Source organism: Lipotes vexillifer, unplaced genomic scaffold, assembly GCF_000442215.2.
Source record: "Lipotes vexillifer unplaced genomic scaffold, Lipotes_vexillifer_v1.1 scaffold545, whole genome shotgun sequence".
Classification (NCBI taxonomy): Eukaryota; Metazoa; Chordata; class Mammalia; order Artiodactyla; family Lipotidae; genus Lipotes; species Lipotes vexillifer.
In genome coordinates, this window is record NW_006779129.1 from 2,056,013 (window position 1) to 2,070,720 (window position 14,708).

Genomic DNA, 14,708 nt, shown 5'->3' on the forward strand with positions numbered 1-14,708 from the left:
CCCTCATAATCTGTATCTCTTCCCAGTGCTTTGAACTAGCAGTTACACTGCCAGCAGGGGTTCTTTATCAAACACGTGAGAAATATGCCATGCTTTTAGTCTTTTCTCTGGAATCCACTCCAAAGCTGGAGCCAGACTAGAAATGCTCAGTGTTTGCACACCCCAGCTCACAAGCACTCACGGCTCAGCCCTCTCTCACGGACCTGACACATCACGTGCTTCACGTCACTGACCTCGAGGCTTTCAATCCTCTGAGGAGGCATTTAACAGCAACTAGAGAAAATGCTATAGAACACATACTATGTGTCACATATAACGGTATATATATTATCTACGTGTATATAGTATTTACATATAAGTTCATTAAATTAATTAAATGCAAGAAACACAAAGATCAGTAACAATTATTAAGGGTAATAAGCTGAACTCACTCCGGTTTTCAAAGAAATTTTCTTAAGAAATCATGATTGGTTAACAGTTCACATTTTTTGTTCTACAAAGTTATGTACACTTCATATAAGCTCCTACATAACAAACCTCTTACTACACGTGAGATGTCTGAAATTCAAAGAAAAGTTCAAAACCAATTACATGTAAAACTCCGCGAGATCCTTTCCAACGAACTTAGCGGATCGAATTCTCCCAATACTCGTATACATTTCAATGGTGGCATGGGACAAGTCCTGTGGAAAAGCAAAGAACCAAATAATTCTGTACTTTAAATTTAATGCTAGACAAATCCTACATTTATTTACCCAAGGCTGAAGCAAAAGACTTCCTTATTAATATAACATAATTTTTTACTTTGTATCTCTTTTTGTGTTATTTGAGTTTTTACGTAATAGTGATTTATACAAAGTCATTAACTTGTACATAAACTATAAATCATAATAATAAAAGAAAGGTGAACTCAGCAGGCACAGAATAATTTTTTTCAAAGTATTTTCCATCTGTGGGTAACATTTTAAATATTTTTCTCACATTCTGGATGACAGAGACAGTATTATAGACTACTGTCAAATGCTGTTGAATTAACCGTGACTCGGGAAGGCAGACGGTCCACCGTCTGCACTGCTTTCTAAGACTGTCCAAATTTAAGTCCTTTAAAATCAAGTACAATAGCTCTGTTCAGGCTCAAATTGTTCCTCTGTACACAGAAAACCATTCACTACCCTTTCTTACAATTTCTGTTCTACTGAATGAGCAATACCATTGTGAACAAAATTATAAATATCCAAAGATGCTCTTATGCCTAATTATGGCGCCAAGGATACTGATAAACCAACTATTCCAGGTTTCATGCAAACTCCCTAGGGTACCAAAGAAACTTCAAAGGCCAACAAGAAGGAGGTTCCAAATACCAGCTCATTCCCCAACTCAAAAGGTCACAAAGTAGCAAAGTCTAGTAGAGAGGGGCTTTCTGCCATGGGTAGGCAGGGAAGATTTGTAATACTTACTAAGTAGTGTTTTTCAAAAGCTTCTACTGATGATAACGCTTCTTTGAGTTTCTTATACGGACTCTGAGCAGTGTTGGCTTAAACAGAAAGAAATAAGAGTCCTTATTCATCTTCATTATGTCCCGTCATGTGAGTTTACATTGAGCCTCAAATGTCACAGGTAAAGGACTTTGCCTGATGTTTATGGAAATCACAAACAACCCATTCCAACTGAAACTACATTATTACTTACATTCTTGTCTAACTAATATACTCATGAAATAGTCTAAACCCTTCAAGTAATACTTTTATCTTTAATTGAGACTAGAATTTTTTAAGTACGTGTTACAAATCCTACAATGAATTAAATTACTTCCAGAATGATTTGATGTGGTCTCAGGTGGAAACAGTGTAATAGACACATGACGCACTTTCCCTGACAAACTGATCCGACCCAGCAAGAGGCCTCTCAGGCCCTCAGGTACGCCCTACTTCAGCAACAGTTTTGCTAAATCATACTCACCGCGGTGCTCCCACCTAGAAGAATCAGTAACGCTCCTTTCAAAGTGCTTTATTACCTAGGGGGTAATTTACTCAATAAAAGGATTTGTCTGGCCATATCACTAGAAAAATAATCATCTGTAATTCAGAGGAAGATTGGTGCATTTAAACTTCACGTGGTCTGTAAAAAGGCATGATCAGCTCATTTAAGCCTACAAGAAACTCAGACACATTTTTAAGAATCGTTACAATTTCTTTCTTTCTTTTTTTTTTTTCCTTTGGCCACACGGCACGGGCATGCGGGATCTCACTTCCCTGACCACGGATGGAACCCGCGCCCCCTGCGGTGGAAGCGCGAAGTCCTAACCACCAGACCACCAGGCAAGTCCCACAATTTCTTAAACTATTTCTGACATTTCTTTATGCTATTAAAAGCTAAAATATCCTATGTATTAATCTGGTCAGCTAATAATGAGTGCAATTTCCCAAATGGTGGGTAATTATATCGCGGAACCCAAATTATATGTGCCAGTTACAGCCGACATTCTCATTGCTTTCCACCACGTGTACGGGGACATCTCAAAAAGTACCTGTTTCAGGCCGTTCGGCTCCCAAGCCCGCCAAAAGATCAACCGTCCTGTTGAGGTCTTCTGAGTTAGGTCCCTGTTCTGACACAAGTCCACACAGATAGCCCAAGGACTTTAGCTGTTGAGATAAACACCAAATTTCAATTAATTTGCTGTAAGAGTCAGCAGAGAATTTACAAATTTAAATATAAAGTTAAAACCATCTAAATACTAGTAAGAAATTTAGCTTTCCTATCCAAATGCTTCTCATCTGGATATGAAAATTTTTCTTACTGGGATCATTTCAAACTCAAACGTTCTACGTAATAATCCTCAGAGCGGCTCTGACGCTGGTCACCCCCAGCCTGTGCTGTTCGCCCACGCTCTCCCAAGCTTGCCCCACCTCAACCCCTCCCCCGGCAGGCCTTCCTGCTGCGCGCTCGGGACTACTGTCATTTCCTGCACTTCTGCACACGGGTGCACGCTCACCCTGCTTTGTCCCCCCCACCCATTCCTGGAGCAGAAGCCTGCCTTTAGCACGAGCGCAGCGAGTACCTGATGTCTGCCAGATACAGTGATACTGGCAGGGAACGACTGCATCCACGCTGCTCCTAGACGCACCCTGAAGTAGCCAGAGCTGCCTGTGCAGGGACCAGGTGAGCAGCACTTCTCCAAACAGCTAACTCCGTCCCCCAGCCCCGCAGGCAGAGCCCCGGCCGAGGCTCACATCGGCACTGGGGCAGTTACCTTCTCTGTGGCGTAGCTCCACAGACCCACAGTGTGGGCGATGTTTGAGTCTATCTGTGCCCGGTCGCAACACCCTTCTATCCTCTGCAGCACCTCCAAGCAGCTCAGGAACACCCAGCAATCCAGGGCACCGGGTGGCACGGAGACCTGGGGGCACAGGCGCGGGCGCGTGAGGAGAGCGCTGGGGGAAGCACTGGCGCCCGCTCGCCCGCATTTGCCCCTCCAAGCAGCTACCCAGTCTCTGCAAAACTACAGGAAAAGAGAAACGGGGCCTGTACAGCAGTCCACCTGCGGGAGGAAAGGAGCGATCTGTGTCTAAACACACTATTTGGTGTCATATTTCTGATGATACTGAGTGACTTGGCAGGGATGTAACTTGCAAGCATGTACTTTAAAAGCTTATTAACAAAAGAAGCCTACAAAAAGGCCGACTGTCATCACTTAGTCTACGTTTGAACACTGGTCACCTCTCAGTTTAAAGAGCATATAAGGTGAAGGTGGGAAGCTAAGACCTCAGATGACCACTTGATCACATTTCAGAAGATCATGTTCAATGCTAGACATCTAAATATCAAGTAAATATTAGATGATATTTAGGAATTGCTATTAATTTTTTAAGTGTAATTATGTTTGTAAAAAAGAGCACCTGTTGCTTAGAGATACAATAAAGTGTTATCAGAAATTCAAAAGCATCTACTGTATGTGACTGATTCTAAAATGGACTTCTTTTCTACGTTTCAGTGTTTTTGACATAGGAATGCCTCACAGTCAAGGGCATCTTAACACTCACACTCGGCAGAGTAGACTGTCTTCTTGGTGGCACTGATATCATGAGATATCTTACAACTGGTGTCCTAGCTTTGGTGAGACATGCTAATTAGTCCTATTCAAAGTGGGAAAGTAAGAGGTGCTGCTACATCAGGTGACAAGGGAAGAGCCGCATTAGCTGATGAGACTGACTTATGTAAGAAGGACTCCTTCAACACACCCTGAGCACAAACAAAAGGACGTGGCACCAACTGGAGAGAACAGAGAATGCTATTAAATATTCTTATAAACACTGAGCTGCCCAGTCTTTGAAAAATGAGACAAACTGCTTAGATCCTTTGAAAAAAATCAGTATAGAAAAAAAATTACATGACCAGAAGCAACTTTCATCAAGTGGTACAACTGACTCTCTTGCCCAGAGTGGAGCACCCTCAAAGGGACGCACAGACAGCTGGTTGGTAGGATGCAGCTCGGGGACCCTGGACAGAGCACGTGCCTCCCCGCAATCAAACTGGGCGAGCTCCGCAGGGCGCGCAGCCGAGGTGGGCGCACGCACTCCAGCAAACACACGAGGGGTGCCAACAGCCCACAAGGTTCTCGCCCAGGAGCCACACGTCTACAGAGGGCGGCAGCCCGTGTCCCTGGGAAGGCCGCCCACCCCAGCACCCACGCTGTCCGCACCCGGCAAAGAGCAAGCCCCGCCCCCGCGCGAGGGCCAAGCCCCGGCCGGAACCGTGCGGCGCGCTGGGCGTCTCACAGCTCGCACACCCTAACAGGAAGGGCGCGGGCGCCTTTCCCTGGGCTCCGGGTCCCTCTGGACAGTTTCCTTCGTGAACAACAGACTTTTTAAAACTGATTCCTTATCACGCACCCTTTAGTTTTTTCCGAGCCCCTCTCTTCTGCTGCTATCAGTGTTACTGGTCACGGCAAGAGCCGCTTTACCATTTTCTAAGCGTACAATTAAAGGCATTCTTTTCATTCTCTTTTGCTAAAACCACCTTTTTAAATATAACCCAAATACCGAAAAAGCCAGCGTCCTAACGTGAACACTGATGGGGCCGCCCCGTTGGAGGGCCGCGGCTGCCACACGCTTCCCGACACAACATCTGTGCTTCCTCGTGCACCTGTACACAAAATCAACAGGTAGGTATTCTTCGGTGTCTGACCACTCCAGCTAAACTTTATGTTCATGAGACTCCGGGTTCATTTGTTCCCACTGCCAGACGCCAGTCTGCTGTCTGAACAGACGGCAGTCACCGTTTCCCTCGTACGTGATGGGCATTTGGGTTATTTCCGGTTCTAGCAGTCATGAACGACGCCACCACGAGCATCCCGGCACTGTCTCCTGGACACCTGTGAACACCCTCCGTGCAGACCTGGGGGGAGACTGCGGGCTCACAGGGCACGCGCAGGTTTGGCTCCAGCAGACACCGCCGAACCGTTTTCAAAAGTCGTGGCGCCAACTCCCAGTCTCCTCGTCACGGAGGGAGTTCCAGCTCCTCCCCCGTCACTAACACTTGTCAGGTCTTTCCACTTCAGCCACTGTGGGGGCTTCACTGTGGTGGCAGTTTGCATTTCACTATAATTAATGAGATGGGGCACCTTTTCATATGCCTACTGGCCATCTGGATAGCTTCATTTGCCTATTTTTTATTTGTCAGTCTTTTAAGCTGATCTGCAGGAGCTCCTCCCATATCCTGGGCAAGAGCCCATCCTGACCGCACAGCTTGTGGCCCCGTCACCCCCTCTGTGGTGCTGACTGATGAAGAGAAGCTCTGATTTCCATGCACTTCCTTTCTGGCCAGTGCCTTTCTGTCCTGTTTCAGAAACACCTGGTAACCTGAAGGATGTAAAGATGCTCTCCCACATTATCTTGCAGAAGCTTTGTTGTTTCATCTTTCATAGAATAATAATCACTCGTGGCTGGCGTGGGACTCGGCTGACTCGGAACCGTGTATTCACTGAGTGAGTTTCACCTCACGTGCCCAGGCTCTACCCCAGCGCCTGGGCTCAGGCCTCGGCTTCCCCTCGGACTCTTCCCCACGCCTCCTCCTAGCCCTTCGCTTGTCTCCGCCTCCACCTCCAGGTCCTAACACCTTGCGCGCACCCCGGCTTCAAACCCAGCAACGGCTTCCTAATAGCTACAGAATAAAATCCAACCCTCCAGATGACGTACACTTGCAAACCCTGGCTTCCAGTACCTCTGGAGCCTCCCCTCCGAGCCCTGCCTCAGCCCTTAAGTTCTAGCAAGACTAAGCTCCTGTAGAGCTCTTGAAGCAACAGTGAACTTCCTCTCCTGAAACGCACTCTACTCTCTGCACCTGCCACCCAAGCCACGCCCACCTGGTGGATCCTGACTCAGCCCGTGAAAACCAAAGCTCCTCCACAGGGCAGGGCTTGGTCTGTCGTGCTCTCCGCTAAAAACACAGTGCCTAGAATAAATGCTTGCTTGGCACAAAACAGGTGCTCAACGAATAACTGCTGAATGAATGAATCTTTTAAAACCTAGCTCACACGAGACCACCTCTGCAGACCTTCCCTGGCACACGTTAGGCGCCGCCGACACACTCACGCAAGCTGCCCCTCCCTGCTTGACCACCTGTTCGTCACCTCCGAACATTCCGCTCTCACTGCCTGGCAGCCCCAGGCTGACGGCCTGCTCACCTGCTGGCCCCACGCACCCCGCTGTGGGTTTCTTGAGGGTGGGTGGGACCCATTTCTTCCGCATTTGCGGGCCCTCCCCCCACCACTGTGTTTACCACAGTGCCCAGCAGGTAAGCAACTGTTTCTTGAATGGTACTGGGCAGTTCCTCCTCGAACGCGTTCCCCGTTCCTGCGAACCACTGGCTCTCACCGGCACTGACACCTTGCGCCGCTACCTCCTCCTGTCGGCTCCCGCTGCTCTCCCGGTTCAGGTCCTCAGGGCTCCAGGTCCCACGAGGATCCCACCTATCCACGTGGGGAGGAGCCCGGCAGAGTGTCTGGTACACAGCAAGTACTCGACGACCCTGAGGTCCGCCCCTCGGCTACACCTCTGCTTTTGTCCTCTGCGGGGCCTGAACCTTGGAACAGCAAAGCCAGCTGGGCCAGTGGCCTCTCATGCCCGGCACTGGCCTGTGTCTCTAGGTCCTGAAGCGTCCCGCCCGATCCCCCTTGGCCTGCCCTGTCTGTGAACATAATCAGAACCTAGGCTCATAAAAGACAAGTCAGTACTGAGGCGAACACATCAAAACAGAAATCCTCTGGGCAGTCACTGTAACAAAAATAAAACGGCCTTCTAGAAAATATCTTCCTTATATTGTTCTCGGTTACCAATCTGGTAAAGATTAAAATATACACACAGATTACTTTCTTTCTTACCATAGATGCAGGAAAACAGCACTGCTAGTTTAACTAAGAATGGGAAGATCTTTCTGGAAGGCAATTTGGCGATGTACACTAAAAGCATTAAAGACATATGCATCCTTGAACCGGCCATTCTACTTGCATGAATGCACTGCATAAAGATGACGTACAAGGATACACACTCCTGCAACTGCAGACACTGCTGAACAATCCAAGTGTCCAAAACAGGACCAATTAAATAAACAGCAGCTCTTCTCCAGACAGAAAGGCCACAGACCAAAAAGGGAACCTCTTGCTTTAGAATAAGCAATGACATTTTCTTCTGTATATCTGTCTGTATTTTCCAAATTTATACAGAGAATATACTCAACTTTTGGTAAAGTCGGGGGGGGGGGGAATCTTTTAAATGTTGCAGACAAAAAGAAATACTCTGTAATGGAGTCACTGGAGCTCACACAGAACTGACATAACTTTCCAGGTGTTACTCCTTGGCCCCAGCAGCTGTACGGGGTAGGTACAATTTCCATGTTCACACATTTGCACTCGGGGAGCTGGTCCCAGGCCTTAGGTAGCACCCCTGGGGTGTGACTCCAGGCCCCACCCCAGAGCTGGCATCCGGCCACCACAGCGCCTCCTACTCAGAGAAGATACTTTAAATCAACTGATAAGCCAACCAGGAAGTTACCAGGGCATGCTTTACAAGCCACAAGAGCAAACCCACACAGCATTTTCTGCAGAAGAAATGTTACAATGAGAAACACACAAGACGGCTGCAATACTCAGGCTTTTGGCTTTAAAAGGATGAACAACCGTAGCCTAACCCTAGAAGAACCACGAACCGGCTCAGCCTGCGCGTTGCCTGACGCCCTGGCCTATGTGCCCACGCGGCTCTGCCCGGCCCTGTGCAGCAGAACCCAAGGCTCCATGCCGGCCTCTGGCCGTGGACGTGACTGTGAACAATAATCACCAGAAAGCTAGCCAGACATAGGAAATGAGTCTAGTTTTGAGGGTACAAATCAAATGTACAGAAAAGTAAACAATTCTGAGTCTTGAATTTTCATTGTTTCCGTAAAAATTTGAAGAAACTCTAAGAATAAACTTTTCAGGTTAACTGCCAACTGCAAAGCTTAAGATGTAACAACCCCCCGCCCCCACACCACCTAGAGAAAGAATCTCAGTTGAGAAAGTTGAGAGAAGAATTCTGTGTGTGAAGCTCTGCGTGCCCTCTGCAGTGTCATCTTTTGAAAGGAAGAGCCAAGAAGACGCCAGTAAGGAGTATCCTCACTTGCCTGAAGGATGACAACAGGCTGACCGCCCTGAACTCGCTTCACCTCGTGAGTCCCCGACCCACAGGCAGCCACTGCTGGGCGCCCATCCGCAGGGCCGAGAGGGAAGGCAGGGGGCATCCTGTGCAAGCGGGCTGCTTGGGGCCCACGCTGCTGGCCTCCGAGCTGCACTGTCGCCCTGCAGCTTGCCCCTCACAAAGGGTGCCTGACTCGGGACAGGAGCCAAGCTTGGGGTGAGAGCGGAAGGCACCTCTGAAGCACAGCAGACAGGACAGGCGGCCCCACAGGAGCGCCACGGCCGGGGCATGCCAGGCGCCCACCGGGACCAGCGACGGTGGCTGAGGAGGCACCTCAACGGGCCCGGCTGCCCCGTCTGCTGCCCTGACACCAGGAGACACCAAGCGGGGCACGGTCACACAGCACAAGGGGGACAGGGAATGGGAAGTCGTGTCCTCGGGGACCACAGTGCGGCTCCCTCCCCAACTTCAGCACCCTGCTCGCCCTGCAGCAGAAGCAGCAGAAGCAGCAGAAGCAGACAAGCACCAAGAGGGGGGGAGCGAGGAAAGGGAAGAACGCCAGCCGGGACGGGATCTGCAGGGAGCACCCGGGCCAGCAGCAGCTGCCCTGGACGACAGGCGTCCCGGCCGCTGCCCCCGCCCTGCTCACGCTGCCCGCCACCACTCACTCGGTTCTCTTTCCAGCCAAGAGGGTGAAAACTGACCCATTCCAGCGACTTCTACAGAACTCGGGACACAGGCCAAGCCAGGGGACCCACTGCACAGCAAGTGAGTAGGACACTGTCCCCACACGCGGCGGGCAAAGATGCTAGTAGCATCCGCTCTACACTGGCTGTCCCGGCCGCCTGCCTGGGAACTGAGTGTACCCTGTCCCCGGGCGCCCTGCCTTCCAGCTTCCAGAAGGCCTGGAGGGGAGGAGAAAGAAGTGTGGGAGGCACCCTGCTCCTTCCTGCAGGGCCAGAGGCCCCCCGGTGCTCCCTCGTCTCTCTGCAGCCTGGCAGTTGACTGACCAGTCAACCGTCTAAGGCAAGAAAAAGAATTTGAAAAAGACAGTTTGTGACCGGCTGGGCCCAGCACTGAAGAGGCTGGCTCCGACCACCGTCCGTGGTTTCCCAAACCTGCCCCCCATCTGTGCACGTCCTAAAAGTTCCTCCTGGGGTGACCCCCATTTGAAAGCGCCACGGCTGAACTGCTTGGACTCTAATACTCATCCCATGCTTTTCCCCAATCCAGTAACGAGACAAAATCTCTAAGTCAGTAAACTCTCTAGGCACCCATGAACACAGGCGGCCCTGCCCCATTAATGAAGCAAAGCCCCCGCCTACCCCAGTCTGTACAGCTACATAGGAGTAGCCAAAGCAGATTATCGAAATCTACTCAGTGACAGGCAGCCACAAGAATATCACCTCAAGGTTGAAAATGTTATTTTTCCTCATACACTTGATTAGATGTCCAAGGAAAAAAAATAATTTGATAAAAAGTCTTAAACTCTCAAGTTTGTGACTCAGCTAGGCTAGGCATCTCTTCTTTAGAAATTAACTAAAACAGTTTCTCTTCATTTGGGTTTTTTAAAAAAATGTGTAGATCTCTTAAGGTCATTTCACACTAAGTGTTGAGCCTGTTATTTAGTTTTCTAGGGAACACAAAACAGAAATTACTATAATATGAAAACCATCCCTAGCGCCGGTTACCCTGGGTCTTCTGTAACTGTGCCCCTGCGAGCCCTGGTGTGGAGCACGACAGAAAGGACAGTAGCCTGGCTTGGAGGATTTGATTCTGTGCCTAGCTATGTTACTTATAAGTCATCTAACCACTTCCAGACCCACTTTCCTCATTTATAAAATGGAATTAGACCATCCATTTAGTTCTTTACCAGGGAATGGGGGTGTCTATGAATCCTCTGAAATTATATGTAACATTTTGTATGTGCTTATGTGCATCTTTCCGTGTAAAGAGGTCACTGAAACAAAAAAGGTGAGAACCCTCAGACTGGACAGTCATTAAAGTTCCCTTACCTCACTAAAATGTTTATGATGCTATGGGCAAGAAGAGTTCAGTAGCCCTGGGGGATATTAGTCTATAAAGACAAATATTTCACTATAAATAAACAACTTAAAGCGTCACTAACTGGTTTCTTTCATACACACATGCACACACGTATTCATAACATACCTCCATTAAACTTCATGCTACTAATTAACATGGCACAGCTTGCTGTGTATCACTCACAGTGTTACCGGCATGTTCATGTGCAAAATCATTTATCTGAAAAGACAGTTCTGAAATAAAACAAACGTCTACCTACAAAACCTAATTCTGTGTGTCCACCAGGTACATATATTAATCTTTGTCGGTGAAGACCAGCTCCCACAGAATAAGCCAAAGTTACCTTAAAAAGAAAGTGATCTAAGAGGCTCGCTTTGGGCCAACGTGAGTGAGCTCCACCGTGTTGAGAGCAGAAATTACATTTTCGAGCAATTAATTCATCAGTGTAAAGAGTAAGTATGCAAATAATATAGTAAAAATTAAGGACATTCACAAAAAGAAAACTCTTTCCTAAGCACATACAGTTCAATGCCTGGGATCGAAGGTTCCGCGTTTTCTACGCCAACAGTCAGGAAGCGGGTAAATGGGGAAAAGAGACCACTCACTTCCAAGAGCTTCAGCTCCTGCACACAGCTGTGCAGCAGCTCTAGGGCGCGCTGAGCCACCTCCCACGGCCTCTGCAGGAAGAGGAGCAGGGTGCACTGGCGAGAGAACAGGTAACTGCGCAGATCTAACAGGGTGGCTTCTTGCCTCTGTATCAATCCGCGCTTCTCCATATCTATGGGCTTTCGGAGGATCAATCCATTCCAGCTCTTCACCGGCTGGCAGAAAAAAGTCAGCCAGTTGGCACCATCTAAACAAACACACATCGTGAAAGGCGCTGACTGCAGATTCCTCCACCTCACTGCGCGGGACCGTGAGCCCTAGTGGACTGACAGGCGGCTCAGCTACTGGATAGGCCCGAAGCACCGGCCCACCCCTCTGTCTGCGGGGACCCTGTCTAGGGATGCGGGACAGGGTGGTGACCGTAAGGACACCCACTGGGTACCTGGCACCGAGTGATGAGCCCTGGGGGACAGGACGTCGGCCACGGGGCACAAGGCCGTACCAGGCCCAGAAGGTCCTGAGCAGGTCAGGATGCAATCAGAGGCGGCCAGGCTGAGGGTCAGGGACACCTCAGGCTCTGCGGTCAGCCGGGCCCAGGAGGAGGGGCGAGGCCCGGGCGGGAGCATGCTGAATGTGCTATGCGGCTCATCTTCTTTCATTTCCGCACTTTTCCTGACTTATTTAAGCCTCATGCCTGTCTCACCTCAACCATGTCAATACCTGAGTCACGCTCCTACAGGAAGGGACGGCAGGCACAAGGAAGACGTAGTAGCAGGAAGCAGAGGAGAAAAATTCTTTAACTGTCAAAAATTTCCAATAAGACTCCTCGATTTTAACTTACAGCCCTAAGACTCAACTGCGATCTTAAAATAAATATAAGAATCTACAATAACAAGTCACTCAATCTTTATGAAAAATTTTTTAATCTACCCTTCTCACTCCAAAAGAGAGGTGTCACAGCCATCTAAGTCTACGTTCTCTTCAGGAAGTGACTCAACACTGGCACACTGACGTTACCATATGTCTGAAGTGCCCAATACAGCAGAGCATCCTTTACTGATCTGAACTTAGACTCAGCTGATTCAGTGCCCACTAAGTGAGGTGGCCCCCACCCATCAGGGTCCCCTCCCCAGCAGGCCCCTCTGCCGGGGCCCCCATCCCCAGCACTCTCCTGGCTCCCCCCATATTTCAGTCAGGCCTCTCCTCGGAGAGCCTCCCAGGCCATCTGTCTAACACTGAACAGCACCTACCGTCACCCTACCCCAGCACCTGTGTCCTCTTCTGCAGGCCACACTTACTAGTCTCACTACCTGACTTCAAGTCACACTTCTGTTTTTCTGTTTCTGTTTCCCCTTCACGTAAACTCCATAAAGGAAGGAATTCTGTTTTGCTCCCTACTGTACTTAGAGCAGGGCTGGCGCAGAGTGGGCTCTCAGGAAGTGTCTGTTGTACGAATGAACAAAAATGGACAACGTTCTTTAGCTGCTAAAGTTGGTCCAGGCTTACTTTTGGTTTTAAATTGCCCCAGGTTTATTTTAAAACTGAGAGAACAAGGAAATTATGTAAAATATAATGTAAGAAACATGTGAGCTATTTGAGATATATATGCATGATATGGATATGTAAGATATAAGAAATGGAATTTTACCTCTTCTAAACTTTTAAAACTTAATTGGTGAATACTTTGCTTTGGTTATATGCTTATGTTTGTGTCTCAGCAAAGTAAGGAGATCCAAACCTGAACTGCATAAAAACTGTTTTGGAGTGGGACTCAGTGGGTGACATTTCATCACTCCCAGAACAAGGGTGGTGCCCACAGCCCACACTGACTGTCCCAGCACCTCACTTCCTACAGGTCTCCTAGCAGACACTACGGTCACTCCTTGGAATCATGCCTTTCTTCAGACACTGTGACAAGGGTTCTCAAAAGAAGCCCCAACAAAGATGTCTATCACAGCACTGCTTGTGGTAGCAAGAGCGGAAACAACCCAAATGTCCAACACCAGTGGCTGAATAAAGTCTAGCAAATCCACACCATGGAGCACTCTGCAGCTCTTATCAGAAATAACTTAGAACCTGATCTGTTAGCTTGAAGAGATGCCTGTGATGGACTGTTAGTAAGAACAACAAGCTACAGACAAAGGTCATGATAATATGATGCCATTTCCTTCAAAATAAATATCAAGCAAAGAACAGTGAGCACAATTATAAACTTTTTCTTTGTATATGGGTCACTGTGCTAGTTTTGTATTTTTAGAAGACTTTAAGACATCATTTAAAAGTTTAAAAGAAAGATGAACACCCTTTACAATGGTGTCATGTAGGACTCACTGTAACGAACTCTCACATATTAAAAAGACAACCTCTCAACAGAAGAAAAAGATTCCCACTCTTATGCTAGCAAGGAGGCACAGAATCAGAAGCATCACTAGCCAGCTGTAGGCTGTAGAAATGACACTTTATATCTAAAAAGCAACTTCTTAGACACTTTCATTACTCAAGATTCTTCTGCAAGTGTAAGTGACTAATTCTCAATTCTCATTTCATTTCCTATTGGAACCATGGGAATATACTGTATACAATGTTTTTTAAAAAACAACAACAAAAGATGATTTAAATCATTAGGTAAATAAACAGCAGCTTCCATACTATTCAAAAGTGGGGAAAGCTATGTTGAGAAAAGAATTTGTTTCTAAAACTTCATTACTCACCCCCAGCACCAAAGTTGACAACATACTGAGAAAACAGAGCGTCCAGTTCATCGTACTGCACCAGGGCATCTTCAAACTGCTGTAGCATCTCAAAAACAAAGGCAAGTTCCTCCTATTTACCCCAAAAAAGTTAAAAAACAAAAGCAAAAATATAAATCAGTGTTTTGAAACAAGTAGCTATGAAAGATTACAACAGAGAAAAGCATGCAGCACAATGAATAACGCTTGTGCTATACCAAGAAAAGATCAATTTAATGACCACACATGTCAACATTTATGCACACACAGAGAGAAGACCAGAAAGAAGCAGGGAACGACCAACATGATCCCCGGAGTCTCTGCGCGACCTACCAGCAGACTGGGCCTGACCGGTCAGCCTCTCGCCCTCGGTATTTCCCTGGCCCCCAGACACACACTTTTTCAGTAGAATCTGCTGTGCGGAGGGGCAGGCTCTTCTCCTGCACTTACCTGTTTATTTATATCTGCATAGACTCATGGACATGGATTTTACCCCACAGGCTGGAACCCAAGTCTGTTAGTACTTATTCGGCTGCACAAACTGCTCCCACTTTGGCCACTGAGGGGGCTCCTGGAGGCGGTGCAGACCTTCTGCTGACAGACCTCCACCTGCCCTGTGCACCTCTTAACTTTCTGGTTCTACACGATACTGTATCTTCCC

The 14,708-nt window shown here is 47.9% G+C and overlaps 1 protein-coding gene across 1 annotated transcript in view; it reads right to left on the bottom strand.

Annotated features, from left to right (window-relative positions):
- The window catches only part of TRAPPC10 (trafficking protein particle complex subunit 10), a 91,271-nt gene that overhangs the window by 28,234 nt on the left and 48,329 nt on the right, over window positions 1–14,708 (bottom strand). The window contains exons 6-11 of the mRNA XM_007452496.1: window positions 14,030–14,141; window positions 11,318–11,565; window positions 3,251–3,397; window positions 2,528–2,642; window positions 1,458–1,534; window positions 592–683 (exon numbers count right to left, since the gene is read on the bottom strand). Coding sequence (XP_007452558.1) covers window positions 592–683; window positions 1,458–1,534; window positions 2,528–2,642; window positions 3,251–3,397; window positions 11,318–11,565; window positions 14,030–14,141 — 791 coding nt within the window. The remainder of the gene's footprint in view (window positions 1–591; window positions 684–1,457; window positions 1,535–2,527; window positions 2,643–3,250; window positions 3,398–11,317; window positions 11,566–14,029; window positions 14,142–14,708) is intronic.